This window comes from Macaca mulatta, chromosome 7 (assembly GCF_049350105.2).
Source record: "Macaca mulatta isolate MMU2019108-1 chromosome 7, T2T-MMU8v2.0, whole genome shotgun sequence".
Lineage (NCBI taxonomy): Eukaryota > Metazoa > Chordata > Mammalia > Primates > Cercopithecidae > Macaca > Macaca mulatta.
Genome location: NC_133412.1, coordinates 107,923,198 through 107,944,870, shown reverse-complemented (window position 1 = coordinate 107,944,870; position 21,673 = coordinate 107,923,198). Strand labels below are relative to the sequence as shown.

Below are 21,673 nucleotides of genomic sequence, written 5' to 3'. Positions count from 1 at the left end.
GGTTGTTTAAAGAAAAGGGAAGGGAACAAGTACTTATTCATTTATTTTTATTCATTTATTCATTAACATTTTTTCATTTACACTTATAACAACACATAAATTGTTTTGTTTCTTAGAATCATTCTGTAATGGTAGATGGACGTATCTTCTATCACTTAGTAGAAATGGAAGTTCAGAGTTAGGAAATTTGCCCAGCATCACATAGCTCATTATGTCTACAAGATATACGCAGTGTTGTCAAGATGTCAGTTCTTCCCATCTTGATCTGTAGGCTTATCCCTACTTAATATGTAGGTTCAATGCATTCCCAATCAAAATCCCAGCAAGTTATTTTGTGGATATCAGTAAACTGATTATAAAGTTTATATGGAAAGATGGGAGACCCAGAATAGCCAACACAGTATTGAAAAACTAAGTCAGAGAACTGACACCACCCAGCTTCAAGACTTACTGTGAAACTACAGTAATCCATAAAGTGTGGTATTGGTGAAAGTATAGACAGATCGATCAATGAATCAGAATAAACGCTTCTGAACTAGACCCACATAAATGTAATCAAGTGACCTTTGACAAAGCAACAAAGGCAAAACAGTAGAAAAAATAGTCTTTTCAATCAATAGTGCTAGAAAAACCTGGATATACACATGTAAAAAAAAAATCTAGACATAGACTTTACACTTTTTACAAAAATTAACTCAAAATGGATTGTAGACCTAAATGTAAAACTCCTAGAAAACACAGAAGAAAACCCAGATGACCTTGGATATGGTGATAATTTTTTAGATATGACACAGAAGGCATAACCCATGAAAGAAGTAATTGATAAACTGGACTTCATTAAAATTATGAACACTTTTATTCTGCAAAAGACATTGTCAAGAGAATGAGAAGTCAAGCCACAGAGTGTTTTGCAAAAGATAATCTGATGAAGGATTGTTATCCAAAATATACAAATAACTCTTAAATCTCAATATTAAGAAAATGAGGGCTGGGCACCATGGCTCATGCCTGTAATCCCAACACTTTGGGAGGCCAACGGGGGTGGACTGCTTGAGCTCAGGAGTTCGAGACCAGCCTGGGCAGCATAGTGAAACCCCCATCTCTACAAAAAAAAAAAAAAAAAAAACACACACACACACACACAAAAATTAGCCGGGCATTGTGGTGCGTGCCTGTGGTCCCGGCTACTCAGGAGGCTGAGGTGGGAGGATGGCTTGAACACAGGAGGTGGAGGTTGCAGTGAGCTGATTGAGCCACTGCCCTCCAGCCTGGGTGACAGAGCCAGACCCTGTCTCAAAAAAACACAAAAAAACGAGCAACCCAATTAAAAAATGGCAAAAGATCTGAACAGGTACCTCACCAAAGAAGCCATATAGATGGCAAGTAAGCATATGAAAAGATGTTCAACATCATATATCATTAGGGAATTGTAAATTAAAACAACAATGAGATATGACTGTGTACTTACTAGAATGACCGAAATCCAGAACACTGACAACACCAAATGCTAGTGAGCGTGTGGAGCACCAGGAACTCCATTTATTGCTGGTGGAAATGAAAAATGGCATAGCCACTTAGGAGCTCAGTTTGGCAGTTTCTTATACTACCAAACATACTTTTATATGATGTAGCAATTGCATGCTTTGGTATTTACTCAAATGAACTGGAAACTTACATTCACACAAAAACCTGCACATGGATGTTTATAGTAGTGTTATCTGGTACCTCCAAAACATTGAAGCAACTAAGATGTCCTTCAGTAGGTGAGTGGATAAACTCTGGTACATAAAGACAATGGAATATTACTCAGCACTAAAAAGAAATTAGCTATTAAACCATGAAAAAACACAGAGGAAATTTAAATGCATATGTACTAACTGAAATTTAAATGCATATGTACTAACTGAAAGAAATGTACTATATATTTAAACTCATGTGGGTGTATGCCTATATACATTATACAGTCCGAAAAGGCTACATGCTGTATGATTCCAACTGTGACATTCTGGAAAAGGCAAAGCTATGGAGACAGTAAAAGAATAAGTGGTTGCCAGGGGTTTTCAGAAGGGAGGGATGAATAGTCAGAGCACAGAGGGTTTCTGGGGCATTGAGACTATTGTGTACAATACAGTAGTGCTCCCATATCCATGGGGGATATGTTCCAAGACATTCAGTGGATTCTTGAAACCACAGATAATACCAAACTATATACACTATGCACAAATTTCATTTTCCTTCTTCACAATTTCATGAATAGAAGATTCATTCGTATCATAGATTAACTTAGGAAGCTTAGCATACAATTTTTTATTCCTTATTAAGTCCAGAAATTTCACCTTTTCACTTAAAGGAAGCACCTTATGGCTTCTCTTTGGTATATACACGGTGTATACAGTGTGGCTATATAGGACAAATGGAAGATTCATGTCCTGGGTGGGATGGGGCAGGACAGCATGCAATTTAAAACTTATGAATTATTTATTTCTGGAATTTTTTTCTTTAATGTTTTCAAACCACAAGAGGATACCTGTCATTATCTACATTTGTGAAAACTCATAGAATATGTAACACTGAGAGTGAACACTAATGTAAACTGTTGACTTTGGGTGATAGTTATGTATCAGTAAAGTTTAGTAATTTAAAAAAATGTATATTTAATGCCCTTTGACTTTTTAAATTTTAAAATTTTAAAAATTAAATTTAAAAATAGTTAAAAGGGCATCAGTTACATTCACAGTGTTGTACAGCTATCACCACTGTTTACTTTGAAATAGAAATTTTGTATCCATTAAGCTATAACTTTTTCTCCCTCCTCCCAGCCCCTAGGAACTTCTGATCTACTTTGTCTCTTTGAATTTTCCTATTTTAGATATTTTGTATAGATAGATAGGTTATGTTTGCCCTTTTGCATCCGGCTCATCCCTTTTGCATCTGGCTCATTCACTTAGCATGTTTTCAGGGTTCATCCATGTTGTAGCACAATTAGGAACTTCATTCCTTTTTATGGCTGAATAATCCATTGTATGTGTATATCACATTTTGTTTATCCATTCATCTATTGATAGGTATTTGGATTGTTTCCACCTTTTGGTTACTGTAAATAATGCTGCATTGAATATTGGCATATAGGATCTGCTTGAGTCCTTGTTTGAAATTCATGCGGATATATGCCTAGGAGTGGATTGCTGGGTTGTATAGTAATCTATGCTTAACTTTTTGAGGAACTGCCAAACTGCTGTTCCCAGCAGCTGTGCCACTTTACATTCTCATTTGCATTGTCAGAGGGTTCCAATTTCACCATACATTTGCCATGAGTTGTTATACTGTGGTTTTTAAAAATTATAGTCATCCTATCGGGTGTAAAATGGTATCTCATAGTTTTGATTTACATTTCCCTGATGACTAATGATGTTGAGTATCATTTCATGTGCTTATTGGTCATTTGTATATTTTTTTGGAGAAATACCCATTCAAGTTCTTTGCCTGTTTTTAAATTGGGTTGTTTGTCTTTTTGTTGTTGAGTTATAGAGTTGTGTTTTTTTGTTGTTGTTGTTTTGTTTTGTGTTGAGACAGACTCTTGGCTCTGTTGCCATGCTGTAATGCAACGGCACAATCTCGGCTCACTGCACCCTCCGCCTCCCAGGCACAAGAGATTCTTATGCCTCAGCCTCCTGAGTAGCTGGGATTACAGGTGTGCGCCAACACCCTCAGCTAATTTTTGTATTTTTAGTAGAGATGGGGTTTTGCCATGTTGGCCAGGCTGGTTTCGAACTCCTGGTCCCAAGTAATCGCCTGCCTCAAGTAATCTGCCCACCTCAGCCTCTCAAAGTGCTGAGATTATAGGCGTGAGCCACTGTGCCCAGCCTAAGTTACAGAGTTTTTAAATAATATATTCTAACTACCAGAGTTTTAAAAATATCTTGATATATTTGGGGGTGCATATTTATATTTATATTTAAAAGTAAAAGTAAATTTTATTTAAAAATTGACTTCTTGGCTATTATTTAATAGGACTAGATGAGAGTTTGGACTGCATTTTAGAAACAATATTTTGTTATATAAGATTGAGGTAAAGAGGATTAGGGTTTTATCTCCTAGTCTTTCTCTCTGAAATTTTACATATGTATTGTGTCTGCTTTCAATAATTTTTTTTTACTCTTAATGTTTGCTGTTCAAGAATTGGCCCACTAATGTTATATTGTCTGCTATTGTTCCTTTCACTCAAAAATTACTAATAGATTTTTAAATAAAATTTACATGTGAATATCCTTACAACTTGGTGAGACCACACTGTGTGTAATTACTTGATACAGGTTTCCCCTGTTAACAGCCAAATAATGAAGTTCATCTGCAATCACAAATTCTCTGGAATCTGAACTAAATTGATAGATAGTCCTGACTCAGTCCCTAGTTTACCATCTGATTTCAGTAGCCAGATGTGCCAGGTATAGGTGAGTTTGTGTAGTTGCTTTTAGAATTTGTAAAAGAAACCAAATATGGTATTTGTAGCAGCTCAGATTAGTATGTGAATGATGCTTTCTAATAATATAGTCTGTTATTGTGATTTAAAGCTATCAGGCTGCTGCCTATTTTTTACAATGGATCAAGTTTTATGGAACCATCTCTAAACACATACCAAAAGTTGAAGTACATTATAAAAAATCCTTTAGCCTGACCTGAAAATAGTACATGAATACATGAGTACGCTTTTGGTTACCTATCCTGTCCTAGTGGTGATTTGCAGGAGCACAAGGGCAAACTGTTTTAGAAACGTCAGGGGCTGAGCGTGATGGCTCACGCCTGTAATCTTAACACTTTGGGAGGCCGAGGCGGGTGGATCATGAGGTCAGGAGATGGAGCCCATCCTGTCTAACATGGTGAAACCCCGTCTCTACTAAAAATACAAAAAATTAGCCAGGTGTGGTAGCGGGCGCCTGTAGTCCCAGCTACTTGGGAGGCTGAGGCAGGAGAATGGCATGAACCCAGGAGGCAGAGCTTGCAGTGAGCAGAGATCATGCCACTGCACTCCAGCTTGGGCGACAGAGCGAGACTCCGTCTCAAAAAAAAAAAAATACAAAAAATACAAAAAATTAGCCAGGTGTGGTGGCACATACCTGTAGTCCCAGCTACTTGGGAGGCTGAGGCAGGAGAGTTGCTTGAACCCAGGAGTTGAAGGTTGCAGTGAGCCAAGATTGCGCCACTGCAGTCCAGCCTGGGCGACAGAGCGAGACATTGTCTCAACAACAACAAAAAAAGTCTGGAATAATATGTATCTAGCTTCAAAATATTATATGTACTCTCATGCAATATAGTCTAGCTATCATTATAACTTGACTAATTGTTAGTAAGATAATGGAATCTGAGTGTTATTTTTAAAGAAGCAGACCTAATTGTTTTGCTATTTGTAGTTCCATGGATGGAAACTTAATGTGTGAGAAATAACCTTAGCATTTTAAATATATATATTTAAATATATATATAAAAATTATATATCTCTCACCATAAATAACCACTGGTGCCTAATCAGTTAGTGGGTTGTCATTATAGAATAATTATGAATACAATTTGATGATTTCTCTTAAAAGAAACCTTTATGTTGAAAGTATAGGAGTTTTTTTGGTCATTTCTGTTGAGCTGATATAGAAAATTATTTAATTTTTTATAACTATTGTCAAATGTTCATAATATATTAGGAAAAACAACTTTTATGGTAAAATCAAAGTAGAATTAAAATTTACATATATAACTAGGCATATTGAAATAAACATTTGTGAAATTTTGTTGTAAATAAATAATAGGAATGGTGTTCTGATTTTATAAGTACAATATTTGATGTTTGCTTGTTGTAGAACTAAACACAGGTCTACACTTGTTGGTAATAAAATGGTGAGTCACCATCATGATTGAGATCACTAAATTCAACTTGATTCAACCATTTAGGCCAAGGCTTTGGGTAGCAAGAAAAAAGATTAAAATGTAAGTTCTTTTTAATATTATCCTTGTAGTTTCTATCTTGTAGGTGAATTCATATTATAAGAAGCAGTTTTTCTTGGTCTCCAGTAATTGTGCTTCTTGGGAAGAATGCAATTAGGATTTTATTTTATATAGAATTTTGCATAAGTATTATAGATAGCAAAGCCCCAGTAAGAATATTTTCACTGATTAGAAAAAATTTTCTATTTATCTTCACAAATGAATTTCATGGTACAGCAAGAACAGTAAAAAATCATTCTTTGCACATATAAACTCACACATTTTACAGCCTTAAATCCATGAAGATATAGTCTGGGGCCAGGTGCAGTGGCTTATGCCTGTAATCCCAGCACTTTGGGGAGGCCGAGGTGAGTGGATTGCCTGAGGTCAGGAGTTCGAGACCAGCCTGGCCAACATGGTGAAACCCTGTCTCTACTAAAAATACCAAAAATTAGCTGGGCATGGTGGCGGGCACCTGTAATCCCAGCTACTCGGGAGGCTGAGGCAGGAGAATCGCTTGAACCCGGGAAGCAGAGGTTGCAGTGAGCCGAGATTTGTGCCATTGCACTGCATCCTGGGCAACAAGAACAAAACTCTGTCTCAAAAAGAAAAAAAGATAAGCTCTGGTACGGTGGCTCACACCTGTAATCCCAGCACTTTGGGAGGCTGAGGTGGGGCCATTGCTTGAGCCCTGGAGTTATACATCAGCCTGGGCAATGTGGAGAAACCCTGTCTCTATAAAAAATACAAAAAATTAGCCGGGCATGGGTGGCACATGCCTGCAGTCCCAGCTACCCAGGAGATTGAGATAGGAGGATCACTTGAGCCTGGGAGGTTGAGGCAGCAGTGAGCCATGATCGCACAATTGTATTCCAGCCTGGACAACTGAGTGAGACCCTGTCTCCCCGAAAAAGGTCCATATATATGTTTTCTAGACTCTATACCAATATCTGAATACTTAGTTAGAATCTAAATTTTTAGGAATTACCGCTCACATCTTGGTTTTCTCTCCTGTTAGTATATTAATTATTTTATAATTTACTAAAATGTGGGGGAACTAATATTTTTTGTGTATTGGTTATATAAAATATGTTCATATATATTTAATGCATAGTAAAATATATATTTACAACATTTGTAATTAGATATTGCCACTGGTAATAATTTTAAGTGCAACTTAATATACTTGATCAATCTCTTATGTATAAAATAGTAGTGGTTAGTTGCTAAGTTGATATCTATTCAAAAAGTATTAAGATAACTTAATTCTCTTGTTCTTAAACTGCTACTAATTCATTAAAACTCATTTGTTTTTCCTTTATTTCAAGAAATTTTCTTTTTTTTTTTTTTTTTTTTTTTTTGAGACGGAGTCTTGCTCTGTTGCCCAGGCTGGGGTGCAGTGGTGCAATCTCAGCTCACTGCAACCTCTGCCTTCCAGGTTCAAGCAATTCTCCTGCCTCAGCCTCCTAAGTAGCTGGGGCTACAGGCACAGGCCACCAAGGCCAGCTAATTTTTGTATTTTCAGTAGAGACAAGGTTTCACCATATTGGCCAGGCTAGTTGCAAACTAATGACCTCATGATCTGCCTGCCTCGGCCTCCCAAAGTGCTGGGATTGCAGGTGTGAGCCACCACACCTGGCTGAAATTTTCTTACTGAGAACTCTTCTCATTGCTTCATTTGTTTTTTATTTTATATTATTATTATTTTTATTTTGAAGATGGAGTTTCGCTCTTGTTGCCCAAACTGGAATGCAATGGCATGATCTCGGCTTACTGCAATCTCTGCCTCCTGGTTCAAGTGATTCTCCTGCCTCAGCCTCCTGAGTAACTTGGATTACAGGCACACACCACCACACCTGGCTAATTTTTTGTATTTTTAGTAGAAATGGAGTTTCACCATGTTAGCCAGGCTGGTCTCCAACTCCTGACCTCAGGTGATCCACCTGCCTCAGACTCCCAAAATGCTGGGATTACAGGCGTGAGCCACTGCGTCCAGCCTGTTCGTTTTTTGAGACAGGGTCTTGCTCTGTCACCCAGGCTGGAGTGCAGTGGCACAGTTACAACTCACTGAAGCCTCCAGTCAGGCTCAAGTGGTCCTCCCATCTCAGCCTCCAAAGTAGCTGGGACCACATACGCATGCCACCATATCCAACTGAGTTTTGTGTGTGTGTGTGTGTGTGTGTATGTGTGTGTGTTTTGTAGGTTTCCTCATGTTGCCCAGGTTGGTCTCAAACTTCTCAGCTCAAGTGATCCATCAGCCTTGGCCTCACAAAGTGCTGCGATTACAGGTGTGAGCCATCACACCCGGCCAGCAGTGCTTCTTTCTTTACATTTAGAATTCTTTCTTTGATCTGTTCTCTTGGAACAGTGCTTTTCATACCTCAGGTTGTTATGGCCCCATGTAGGTTGTGAAATTAACTTGGTAATGAACTTTAATAGAATAGAAAATACTAGATATTCCATATAGTACAGGTGCATATTTAAATACATCTACTGATTTATGTATATACTGAGTCTTAGTGTAAAGATACTTGGCCTTCCAACTTAGAATGTAATGCTATTGTAGGTAAATAGTTTTACTTAATTAATTGTGTCATATCCCTTTTGTGTTAAACACTTCCCCTGCTTTGTGTGTGCTATATTTATGTAACTTTAAATCTGATTCTCATTGTCAGTGCTTTTCTTAATCATCTTACCATATCATTTTCTGCTCTTCTCTATAACCCCCACTTATATCCTCTTTACATTCACAGAGGTGGCATTTTCAGAATCCTACCTCTTCTCTCTATTGCTGCTACTTCCATTTAAGTCCATGCTGCAATCAGTTCTCAGTAGCTTTCCAACTGGTATTCCTGTTTACACTCTTGCCCCAGATTGTCTTTTCCACATAGCAGCCAGAGTGATCCTTCTGAAGTGTAAGTTAAGTTATTATCACCTTATTATTAAAAATCCTCTAGTGACTTTACTCAGAGTTAATATCCAAAGCCTTGTAATCTGGCACTGCTGCTACATCTCTGAATCTTTTTTCATTTTCCTAATTCATTTTGCTACTTGTGTAAATTGTGCATGCCTCCTCCCACCTCAGGGTTTTTACTTCTTTTCTCTTTTTTTAGAAATTCATTTCCCCAAGATTTTTCATGAGTTGCTCTCTTGGTCGTTTTTTTTTTTTGTTCCCCCCTCCAGATCTCTGCTTAAATATCAACCTCTTTGAAGGCATACTCGGTCAACTTATCAGAGATGACTCTATAAAACAGTGGCTCCCCCACCCTGTACTCTGTTCTCGTCATAGAACTTATCACTTCTCCTGTTGTATATGTTTTTGTTTGCTTGTATCTCCTCACTGTTTCTATTTTGTTGACTACTGAATCTTCACTATTTAGAGTAGTTTCTGGCACATTGCAGGCTCGTAACTATTGAATAAATGAATGAATACACCCTCAAAGGGAAGAAAAGATGTGAAGTTGGTGGGGGGTAGGGATTAAATGTGTAGTCTCTTGGCCAATTTAAACTACATTGTCTCCATTTTTATTCTTGGATTATACAGCTGTAAAGAAAGTTTAAAAGCAAATCCAAGAACTTTTTTTTTTTTTAAATTTTTTACTCTTTAAACTGGGTACTCTATGCTTCATCTCTAGTTATTTTCTTCACCCAAGGAAAATGTATTGAATGAGTAGCTAAAATACCTACCTAAAATAAAATAGTGCTTTTTTCTGTTTTGGCTAATAGAATGGTGGAGGCAGGGATCAGTAACTTATAAAACCTTAGTTAAAGTAAAAATGCACAGCCACATACAGTGGCTCATGCCTATAATGCCAACACTTTGGGAGGCCAAGGTAGAAGGATCTCTGGGGGCCAGGAGTTTGAGGCTGCACTCAGCTTTGATGATGTCATTGCACTCCAGCCTGGGTGACAAGGCGAGACGCTGTCTCTAAAAGACAATAAAAATTTTAAATTTTGATATTGGCCAAGCACAGTGTCTCATGCCTGTAATCCCTGTACTTTGGGAGGCCGAGGTGGGAGGATCACCTGAGGTCAGGAGTTCGAGACCAGCGTGACCAATGGTGAAACCCTGCCTCTGCCAAAAATACAGAATTAACTGGTGGTGTATGCCTGTATCCCAGCTACTTAAGAGGCTGAGGCAGGAGAATAGTTTGAACCCAAGAGGTGGAGGTTGCAGTGAGCCAAGATGTGCCATTGCACTCCAGCCTGGGCAACAAGAGCAAGACTCCATCTCAAAAACAAACAAAATGTTTGACATAGGTGATTTTGTTATAGTGTATTCTTACTAGGTTTCCATTTAAAATTTCATTTTCCAAATTATTAACTGATTTGTCTTTTCCCTCCTCTTTTTAGGAAGAAAAAAGATGCAATTGATCCCTTACTATTCAAGTATAAAGTGCAACCCACTAAAAAAGAATTATATGAGTCTGCTATTGTTAAAGCAACACAAATCAGGTAAAACTCACTATCTTCTCAATAGTAGTTTAAAGTAGAATAATTATGTAAGATTAAGAAGGTCTGATATAGAAGAAATAGGAAGTACTGTGATTGCTTTCCTTTTAAAAAATAAATGTACATTTATATGTTCATAGACTGATTAAAATAAATCCTAAGAATCTTGATGAAGGCCAGGTGCAGTAGCTCACGTCTGTAATCCTAGCACTTTGACAGGCCAAGCCAGGAGGATCGCTTGAGGCCAGGAGTTCAAGACCAGCCTGGACTATGTGGCAAGACCCTGTCTCTATTTAAAAAAAAAATCCTAATGGACTGATGGAGCCCTTTGTTTAGATGACTAACCCCAAATAGTCTTCTATCTAAAGAATTTAAAAGGGTCCTATTTATGAAGTACTTTTCATGAGATAACTCAATTTTTAATATTAATGAAGGTACTTATAAATGTTAACATTTGTAGTATTCATTAGACAAACATTTGATCAGTTTTTTCCTATTCATTAAGAAAGCTAAATCATAAAAAATGAGTATCTTTAAAAAGTTCCTGTTTGAGGCCTAATCAGAGGAGACAGAAGTTAATATAAGAAGTTGCTTTAGTGAGTAGTTAATACATAAAATAACTGGCTTTAGGTTATACAGATATATTTTAGGAAAATCCCTATTGTTGCCTGTTGGGTTTAGACTCTTAGTCATCTGAAAGTAAGATGATATCAGCCAACTATCAACCTGCCACCTAGGAGTCAGTCTTGTATTTCATTTAACGTAAAATAATTTTTGCTTGTGTTCTCATCCCTTTTGTTCCATATATATTCATGTGTCCAAACAAAAGTGGTAATAATATAAGTATTAAGAGAATCCTGAGATAGATATATCACTTTCTGTGGCTGTATTGAGGTATGTGTAGTTTGTTGGTTTGTTGGTTTTGGGGGGCTCGTCATTAGTTTAAGATCTCTAGAGCATTCTACATTTTACTGTATATTCAAAAATAATATTCCAAAACTAATGTTTGATTATTCAAACTTTTAAAAATTTGTTTAGTTTATGGGCTCATGAGTAGCACTGTTGAGACTACAGATATTTTCCTTATTCACAGTTGAGTTTTTTTCTTTTGCATTTAGTTCAGGATGTTACTTATATAATGTAATTCCCTATTTAATATTTTTCATTTTTCTATTTACTTTTTGACTTATACTTTAATTATTCTGCTAGACCATGGTTACAGTCTTGGTTAGCTCATTTTTTTCCTAATTTGTAAGCCAAAGAATTACAAGGTGAGAAAGTTATACTTCATAATAAAAGACTTAAATGACTTATAGGTCTTTGTTAGCATCAAAAAATAGTACGATGCTATTTTTTTAATAAAGAGATGGTAATATTCCTCTAATAAAGAAGAAGACTTGATATGCTAGAGTAGCATTGACATGTAGAACTTTCCTTTTTTTTTTTTTTTTTTTTTTTTGAGATGGAGTCTTGCTCTGTTGCCCAGGCTGGAGTGCCGTGGCGCATTCTCGGCTCACTGCAAGCTCTGGTTCCCTGATTCACACCATTCTCCTGCCTCAGCCTCCCAAGAAGCTGGGACTACAGGCGCCCGCCACCATGCCCGGCTAATTTTTTGTATTTTTTTTTTAGTAGAGACAGGATTTCACCATGTTAGCCAGGGTGGTCTCGATCTCCTGACCTTGTGATCCACCCACCTTGGCATCCCAAAGTGCTGGCGCGAGCCACCGCGCCCGACAGAACTTTCTTTTATAATGGAAATGTTATATGTATGCTATCCAACAGCCATGTGTCGCTATTGAGTATTTGAAATGTAGCTAGAAAGAATGAGGGAACTGAGTTTTAAATTTTATTTATAAATAAACAATATGTGGCTAGTAGCTACCATGTAAACTAATGTAGTCCTTGAGGACTAGTTTCTTCAGCAGTGAACAAGTAATTACCTTCTCTTTACCAGCTACTGTATGGTGCAGAGATATAGCGGAGTCCTTGTTCTCATGGAGCTTTAAATCTAGGAAAAGAATATAGTTATCCTTGTTTATCTGTGTGGGAGGGAAATCTTTGGATGTTCAAATTTCATAAAATGGTGTAGTATTTGCATCTAACCTACACACATCTTCCCATATGCTTTAAATCATCTCCAGATTATGTATAATACCTAATACAATGTAAATGAAGTATAATTCATTGTTATACTGTATTGTTTAGGGAATACTGACCAACAAAAAAAGTCTATACATGTTTAGTACAGATGCAGTTTTTATTTTCTCCAAATACTTTTGATCTACAGATATGGAGGGCTAACTATACATTTTTGGGAAGGCCACTACTTAAAAATCATATATTGTTTATTCACTTACTGGAGCTTTTAACTTGGCTTTTTCTTGAAAGGAATACATTGAACTCAAAACATTTACTTTTTTCCAGAAAAATACTTCTATTTCTTTTCTATTGGTTTTGTTTTGTTTGTGGTGGTGGTGGTTACTCTTGTGGTTGTTTTTAATTGGGGGGCAAGGGAGAATAAAAAACAGTATGTTTTAGAATATTAATTTTAAGCCTCTTTTAATTTTCATCCCACTAATTTGTTGGTTGTCATGAGATTTAAATACAAAATGTTTTAAAATTTGATATAAGCTATGTTCAACTTTGTTTACAATATCCACTTGAATGTTGATTTGCAGCACTTAATATGATTTCTGGTAGTCTACTGATTTTAATTTTTTTGTTTTGTTTTGTTTTGCTTTGTTTTTTTGAGACAGGGTCTCACTCTGTCTCCCAGACTAGAGTGCAGCAGTGCAATCTCAGCTCACTGCACCCTCCGCCTCCCAGGCTCAAGCGATTCTCCAGCCTAAGCCTCCCGAGTAGCTGGGATTGCAGGCATGTGCCATACCGCCCAGCTAATTCTTGTTGTATTTTCAGTAGAGATGGGGTTTCACCATGTTGGCCAGGCTGGTCTCGAACTCCTGACCTCAAGTGATCCACCCTCCTCAGTCTCCCAAAGTGCTGGGATTACAGGCGTGAGCCACTGTGCCTGGCCTGATTTTAATTTTTAAGAGAATTTTAATGATTATACTTGTAGGGGTAATAATCTAATGTTATAAAATTTGATTTACTCTCTATAGCATATTTTCCTTAAAGTTTGTTTTCTTTTTTGTTTACTTTTTTCTTTTTTTTTTTGAGATGGAGTCTTGCTCTGTTGCCCAGGCTGGAGTGCAGTGGTGTGATCTCAGCTCACTGCCTCCTAGATTCATGCCATTCTCCTGCCTCAGCCTCCCGAGTAGTTGGGACTACAGGCGCCCACCAACACCACTAATTTTTTGTAGTTTTAGTAGAGGCAGGGTTTCACCATGTTAGCCAGGATGGTCTCAATCTCCTGACCTCGTGATCCACCCACCTCGGCCTCCCAAAGTGCTGGAATTACAGGCGTGAGCCACCGCGTCTGGCTCTTGAAGTTTGTTTTCCCAGTGGCCCCTAAACAACAAATGCATATGCTGTTTTTGTAATAGACTTTTTATAATAGATTCACTCATGTAGATCTTATAACTTCCTACATAAATACCTCTGTAAAAGTTTCTTGTAACTTCTACATAAATACTGTTAGAAGATGAAGTATCCTTTGATTCCTAGGCTTGAAATTCAGGTTATAAATTTACAGAAATTACGGAGTTTGGGTTGAACTCTTTGATGTTAACACTACTCTCTTTGACTTCCTTCCTTCCTGTAGCCGGAGAAAACACCTATTTTCTCGTGATAAACTAAAGCTTTTTCTGAAGCAACACTGTGAACCACAAGATGGAATCATTAAAATAAAGGTAGTTAATGAAATTATTTGTTGGAAGACAGAAAACAAAATGGGTAGTGTTATAAAGTTACAACATTGCTGAAATGTTATTTCAAAGATGATTAAAGATTGCTCTTTTTAAATCTGGAGCCAATTTTTAGTACTTCTGAAAAATATTTATTAGATTAATTACTATTTTTAAAATTGCTAGAATTGCTAGGTGGTTCAGTTACTACCACTTATAAAAAAGATCAACAAGGACAGGTGAAAATAGAAAATTTGGAAAAAGAAAAGTTATCAAGTGGGGCAACTATAGCTTCCTAATACCTGTAGTGTGGTTCTGGCTTATGAAGAATAGACAGATTCAAAGAACAATGCTAAACAGAGCCTACTAGATGAAAGAACAATGTATAATAAAAAGAGCATTGGCTGGGCACCGTGGCTTACTCCTGTAATCCTTGCACTTTAGGAGGCCAAAGTGTACATATTGCTTGAGCCCAGGAGACCAGCCTGGGAAACATGGTGAACCCTGTATCTACAGAAATTACAAAAATTACCTGGGTGTGGTGGTGGTAACTGTAGTCCCAGCTACTTAGGAAGCTGAAGTAAAAGGATCACCAAGGCTGCTGTGAGCTGTGATTGTACCACTGCACTCCAGCGTGGACAACAGAGTGAGACCCTGTCTCAAAATAATAATAATAATAATAATAATAATAATAATAATAATAATGTATCATGCTAATACTAAGCAGACATTATATTTTGTTAATAACCATTTTGAGAGGAAAAAGTCAAGTTTTAGAGATTTCACATTGCACACCAAGTAAAAAGTTAAATGGTAAAACTTAAAGTAATTTTTTAAAATACAAAATATTCAACTTTTATTGGGATAAAGACACACCAAGTAAAAAAAGCAATAGAATGGAGCCTCATGCCTGTAGTCCCCGCTACTCCTAAAGCTGAGGTGGGAAGATCATGTGAGGCTGGGATTTCAAGTCCAGCCTGGGGAATGTAGCAAGACCCTGTCTCTTAAAAAAAAAAAAAAAAAAAAGCAGAAACAGCACGTACCTGGGGCCTGTCAGAAGGTGGGAGGAGGGAGAGGATGGGGAAAAATAATTGGTACTTGCTTAAAACCTGGGTGATAAAGTAATCTGCACAACAAAACACCCATGACACATGTTACCTATGTAATAAACCTGTAAATGCACCCCTGAACTTAAAAGTTTAAAAAGGCAGTAGAATGGGTTAGAGAGATGTATGCATTTGTCACAAATCATCTCCTGCATGTGTAAGATTTGTGCATTTCACTATATATACATGTTTAAAAAGAAGAGAAACTTTAAAAAAAGAATGAGTTTATGCGAAAAGTTAACATTTCAGGTCTCTAGAGACAAGATTGATTTAAAAAATGGACACTTGGTTAACTATTGGAATAATAAAGTTAAATCTAACTCAAAAGAAATGAAACAAATTTTAATGTTAAATATGACGAGGTACTTAGGAGAAATAGAAAAAAAATACCAAGGATGAGATTGAGCATAAACATAAGTTTTAAAATGTCATGCATAAGTGAGCCAAGATCGCGCCACTGCACTCCAGCCTGAGCAACAGGAGACTCCGTATCAGGCAAAAAAAAAAAAAAAGTCATGCATAGATTTCAAGGGCAAGCACTGGGGGAAAAATGCCTTGAGTAAATATAATGAAGAACGCAAATTAACTAGAAAAACATATGCACCCCAGTAGGAAAATGGTCAAATAGATATGATTAAAATTCACAGTGGAAGAAATATAAAAACTTGAAAACGTAAGATAGCGTCATCTGAAAAATAATTTTTTAAAAATGTGAGCATATTTATGTATCTGCCTTGATAAGATTCAATTATGCTCTATCTATAGCATTATCAGGTAGCCATATTAAATGATGCTTACAAAAAGTTTAATGATTTAAAACTTTTTTAATGATTAAAACTTACAAAAAGTTTTAATGATCTAACCAATAAATGGTTAGAACAGTGCCTGACACTTGGTAGGCAATCGATATATGTGAATAGTTGTATATGTGTATTGTAAACACCAGTTGGCCAATTTCTCTAATTTATAAAGATTTCTTACACATCAGTGAGCAAAGATGACCCAATTGGAAAATGGTGATAAAAGAAATCAGCAAATATTTCACCAAGGAAAAAGTCAATGAACATGGAAAGAAGATCAGCTTTACTCAAATAAATGGGAATTAAGGTCACAATAAACATTTTTCACTTAGAGTGTAATAGAAGATTATTAATGGATATGCTGGTGTATTAATCCATTCTCACACTGCTATAAAGACATACCTGAGACTGAGTAATTTATAAAGAAATGAGGTTTAATCAGCTCATAGTTTTGTGGGCTGTACATGCTTCTGCTTCTGGGGAGGCCTTTGGAAGCCTACAATCTTGGCAGAAAGCAAAGGGAAAGCAAGCACATCTTCACATGGCTGGCAGGAGAGAGCGTGAAGTGGGAGGTGCTACGTAGTTTCAAACAACCAGATCTCATGAACAGCAAGGGGGAATTCCGCTCCATGATTCAGTCACCTCCTACCAGGCCTGTTCTTTAACACTGGGGAGTACAATTCCACATGAGATCTGGGTGGGGACACAGAGCCAAATTATATCAGCACAGCACTTTGTGAGCAAGCACACAAAGTTTGATAACCAGTTTTGGTGAGCATAGACTGCTGTTAGGAGTACCTACAAGTACACAAAAATGTGGGTCTTGTGTATTGTGTGTATGAATAAGGAACTTTGGCAATTAATGTACTAAAACGTATTTTGGCCTTTATGAGTGTATATATATTTGAGACGCAACCACCCATGTGCTTTATATTCATATTTAAGGTGCAATTCTGTAGACAATTACATAATTCTATTCCATAGATAATCCTGTTATCCCACATAATTCAGAGATTATGTGGGATGGAATATGATCATTTTAATGAAATCTTCTTTAATGTGAAATTTTGATAGATTCTTGATTTATTACATGGCCAGAACTGGTTGAATTCTAGGTGTTTAAAGCTGTGCTCTACCCACAAAAATAATTATACACAAAATACCCTTTTCTGTTTTGTTAACTTTTTGTATTTTGTATCATCATTTTCTCACACATTTCCTGAAAGGTATTTCTGTAAATGGCACTTGTTTTCATTTGCTTGAGAGGAAGAATGATGATCTTGGCCATTAGGTCAAAAATAACAAAAAGTCTAGGGTTGCACATGGATAAAAGGTAAGCAAGACTGGGCACAGTGGCTTATGCCTGTAATCCCAGCACTTTGGGAGGCCAAGGCGGGCAGATCACTTGAGGTCAGGAGTTCAAGACCAGCCTGGCCAACATGGTAAGACACTGTCTCTACTAAAAATACAAAAATTAGTTGGATGTGGTGGCACACACCTGTAATCTCAGCTACTCAGGAGACTGAGGCAGGAGAATCACTTGAACCTAGGAGGCAGAGGTTGCAGTGAGCCGAGATCACGTCACTACACTCCAGCCTGGGTGACAGAGCAAGATTCTGTCTCAAAATAAATAAATAGATAAATAAAATTAAAATAAAAAAACTTTAAAAGGCAAATTCTAGATACAAGGTAAAAGGAGATAAACTCTTGGATTTAGTAATTATTCTAGAACCACACCATTTCTGGCAAGAATAAGGTTGACTTCTGAACTTAAATTCTTTGTTTAAACTTTATAGAAATTTGCAAGTATTTCTGCTTTTATCAGGACTAGAGGGATGTAATGGGAAATTTGATACATTAAGTATTTAAATTATTACTCTACCCTGGGAGGAAAATCTGAATAAATGTTCAGCAGTTGGCAAATGGTTACGAAAAATTTATCGGGTTAATACAGTGGATTTTTAATGTTAAATATATGGATTGATTATTCATTTACATAGAAAATCTCACAAAATTTGTCAAAGCAAAATAAAGTATTGTATAATATATAATTTTGAAATACAAGAAACTGTACAACCATTCTTGAGGTATTTTATTGTAATGTAATCTTTGAATTGTGGTTTTCTTTCTGGTAAGGCTAATTAATTATATAGTGGAAAAAGGATTGGTTAAACCAATTAAAACGTATTTTACTACACAATAATGCATAAAATTCTAATGTTTTTATCCTTATTTTTTTTTCTTTTTTTTTTCTGAGATGGGGTCCAGGCTGGAGTGCAGTGGCGTGATCTCTGGTCACTGCAACCTCCACCTCCCAGGTTTAAGCAGTTCTTCTGCCTCAGCCTCCCAAGTACCTGGGACTACAGACATGCACCACCATGCCCAGCTAATTTTCGTATTTTTAGTAGAGATGGGGTTTCATCATGTTGGGCAGGATGGTCTCGATCTCTTGACATCATGATCTGCCCGCCTTGGCCTCCCAAAGTGCTGGGATTACAGGTGTGAGCCACTGTACCCAGCCTATCCTGGTCTTTTAACAGCATTAATAGTGGCCATATGACATGTTAGGGCATATCTGTATATTGTTTACTAATGTGTTATTACTGTACCCTATGTCTTTATGTTAAGGCATCATCTCTTTCAACGTATAAAATAGCAGAACAAGATTTTTCTTATTTCTTTCCTGATGATCCGCCCACATTTATCTTCAGTCCTGCTAACAGACGAAGAGGGAGACCTCCCAAACGAATACCTATTAGTCAGGTAAGTAGAGAATTGATTAAAACTACATTTTCACTGTTAGTAAAACAGTATTCAGAATCAAGAAGTATGTTTGTCTCCCCTCACATCCATAGCCTAAAGGAAGAAACTCATTACCTCACCAAAAAATATGTGAGTATGTACTATATGTTGATAACTGCTCAGTAATGAGGCTTGTAGAAGTTTCAGGTGTGAATTAGATATGACTTTCATACCACAAGGATTTTATACCAAAGTGGAAGCAAGCACATGAGCAATTACTGAAATGTAAAGCAGGGAGTAAACTATGGGATTGAAGTGTAAAATAGGAATAAATTCTGACAGGAGGAAGTTATAGGGGGTTTTTAAAAAGCAATAATGCAGCCGGGCACAGTGGCTCTTGCCTGTAATCCCAGTACTTTGGGAGGCTGAGGTGGGTAGACATTTGAGTCCAGGAGTTCTAGACTAGCCTGGCCAACATGGCAAAACTCTGTCTCTACTAAAAATACAGGAGCCTGAGGCACGAGAATTGCTCAAACCCGGAAGGCAGACAGAGGCCAAGGTTGCTGTGAGCCGAGATCATGCCACATTGCACTTTAGCCTGGACGACAAAGCCAAGACTCTGTCTTAAAAAAACAAAACAAAAAAAACCTACACAAGTTAATTAGGTTAGAGACATTATTCTTAGAAGAAATAAAATAAAAATAAAATTTGACATTGGCCACAATAATGTTTCTGGTATGTCTTTTTTCTGCATCTTTCATATTTGATATTTACACCATCTAGTTTATAAAGTAAGCTGAAAGTTTATAAAGCATTTTTAAGGCTCTTTCTATGTATTACCAATTTTTCCTGAGATATTCTTGTAATAATTTATAGAGCTACAGAGTTAACTCATGTTCTGTGTATTACTAAGATTAGAGTTATTAACAATTCAGTTGCACTTTTTTTTTTTTTTTTTTTTTTGAGATGGAGTCTCACTCTGTCACCCATACTGGAGTACCATGGCACAATCTTAGCTCACTGCAACCTCCACCTCCTGGGTTCAAGCAGTTCTCCTCCCTCAGCCTCCTGAGTAGCTGGGGCTGCAAGTGCATGTCACCACTCCCAGCTAATTTTTGCATTTTTAGTAGAGATGGGGTTTCATCATGTTGGCCAGGCTGCTCTCGAATGCCTGACCTCAAGTATTCTATCTGCCTTGCCTTCCCAAAATGCTACGATTACAGGCATGAGCCACTGTGCCCGGCCCAATTATACTTTAGAATAAAAACTCATTTTAGACTGGGCATGGTGGCTCACACCTGTAATCCCAGCACTTTGGGAGGCAGAGGTGAGTAGCCCACTCGAGGTCAGGAGTTCAAGACCAGCCTGGCCAATATGGCAGAACCCCGTATCTACTAAAAATATTAAAAAAACTTAGCCGGGTGTGGTGGCACATGCCTGTAATCCTAGCTACTCAGGAGGCTGAGGGAGAAGAATCACTTGAGCCCAGGAAGCAGAGGTTGCAGTGAGCCGAGATCACACCACTACACTCCAGCCTGAGGGATAGAGCGAGACTTTGTCTCAAAAAAAAAGAAAAGAAAAAAAATCATTTTAGTATAAAGAAAGTGTAATTGCTGAAAGTTTTAATTTTTTTGCTTTTTATTCTTACTATAAGAACCAGGCATACTGGTGTGGTTTGTTTTTTTAGGAGGACAATGTTGCTAATAAACAGACTCTTGCAAGTTATAGGAACAAAGCTACTAAAGAAAGAGATAAACTTTTGAAACAAGAAGAAATGAAGTCACTGGGTGAGTTTTAACATTCTTTCCAAAAGCTGATTAGGAATAAGAAAGAATATTTCTCTGTGCCTGAGTGGGGGATATTTCTGAAATGGCATGTTCCTGGTTAATTGTTTTGAAGTGCAGTTATTTTTTCTATCAGATAACTATTGTTTATTTGTTTGCTTGTTTTATATAAGACCACTTCATCTCTTAAAATTTCATGGTCTTGCATATGCCCTATTAAATTGCTTAGTGCTAGATTAAGCAGAAGTTTGAGTGTCCGGGGCTTACAAACTGGGGCTATTTTGTTTGATTCACAAAGCCTTTTAAAACATTGCTTCCCAAACTTGAATATACATATGAATCACTTGGGGATCTTGTTAAAATGAAGATTCTAAATTAGTAGGTCTGGTTGGGGAATGAGATTCTGCATTTTTTAACAAGGTGATGATAACTTTGCTGCTGGTCTTCAGATAACACTTTGGGTATTAGGGCTTCCAAAGGCACATATATGTTTGTCCCAATACTGTAGTTTGTCATAAACTTAGCCAATTTGCTTTTCCTATTTTAATCACCTGCTGGTTCCCTCTAGGAATTTTGAGAGTCTCTACTAATCTCATTTATTTCAAGGATTCTGTCGTTATATCAAAAAAAATTGCCAAGTGTTCTTTTTTGTCTATATATAGTTCTAAGTTTGATTTTTCTCCACAGCTTTTGAAAAGGCTAAATTAAAAAGAGAAAAAGCAGATGCCCTAGAAGCGAAGAAAAAAGAAAAAGAAGATAAAGAGAAAAAGAGGGAAGAACTGAAAAAAATTGTTGAAGAGGAGAGACTAAAGAAAAAAGAAGAAAAAGAGAGGCTTAAAGTAGAAAGAGAGAAGGTATTCATTTGAGTATATTAGCTATACTCTCTACATATAGTACTGCTACTTTACATATCTACCTCCATGGTTGATTTTCAAATGCTTTTACTACTTTCTTTCACATTTATGAATGTGCATAGAAAGCTGATTGTTTTATCTCCCTTTTGCTTTGGAAAA

The 21,673-nt window shown here is 36.9% G+C and overlaps 1 protein-coding gene across 5 annotated transcripts in view; it reads left to right on the top strand.

The window, feature by feature from the left end:
• The window catches only part of BAZ1A (bromodomain adjacent to zinc finger domain 1A), a 129,282-nt gene that overhangs the window by 55,579 nt on the left and 52,030 nt on the right, over positions 1-21,673 (top strand). For all 5 annotated transcript variants that reach the window (XR_013396176.1, XR_003731558.2, XM_028851493.2 and 2 more), the window contains exons 5-9: positions 10,327-10,428; positions 14,147-14,234; positions 18,763-18,897; positions 20,564-20,663; positions 21,348-21,514. Coding sequence is in view for 3 of the 5 variants with exons in the window: in XM_028851493.2 (XP_028707326.1) it covers positions 10,327-10,428; positions 14,147-14,234; positions 18,763-18,897; positions 20,564-20,663; positions 21,348-21,514 (592 nt within the window). In the remaining 2 variants the exon portion in view is untranslated. The remainder of the gene's footprint in view (positions 1-10,326; positions 10,429-14,146; positions 14,235-18,762; positions 18,898-20,563; positions 20,664-21,347; positions 21,515-21,673) is intronic.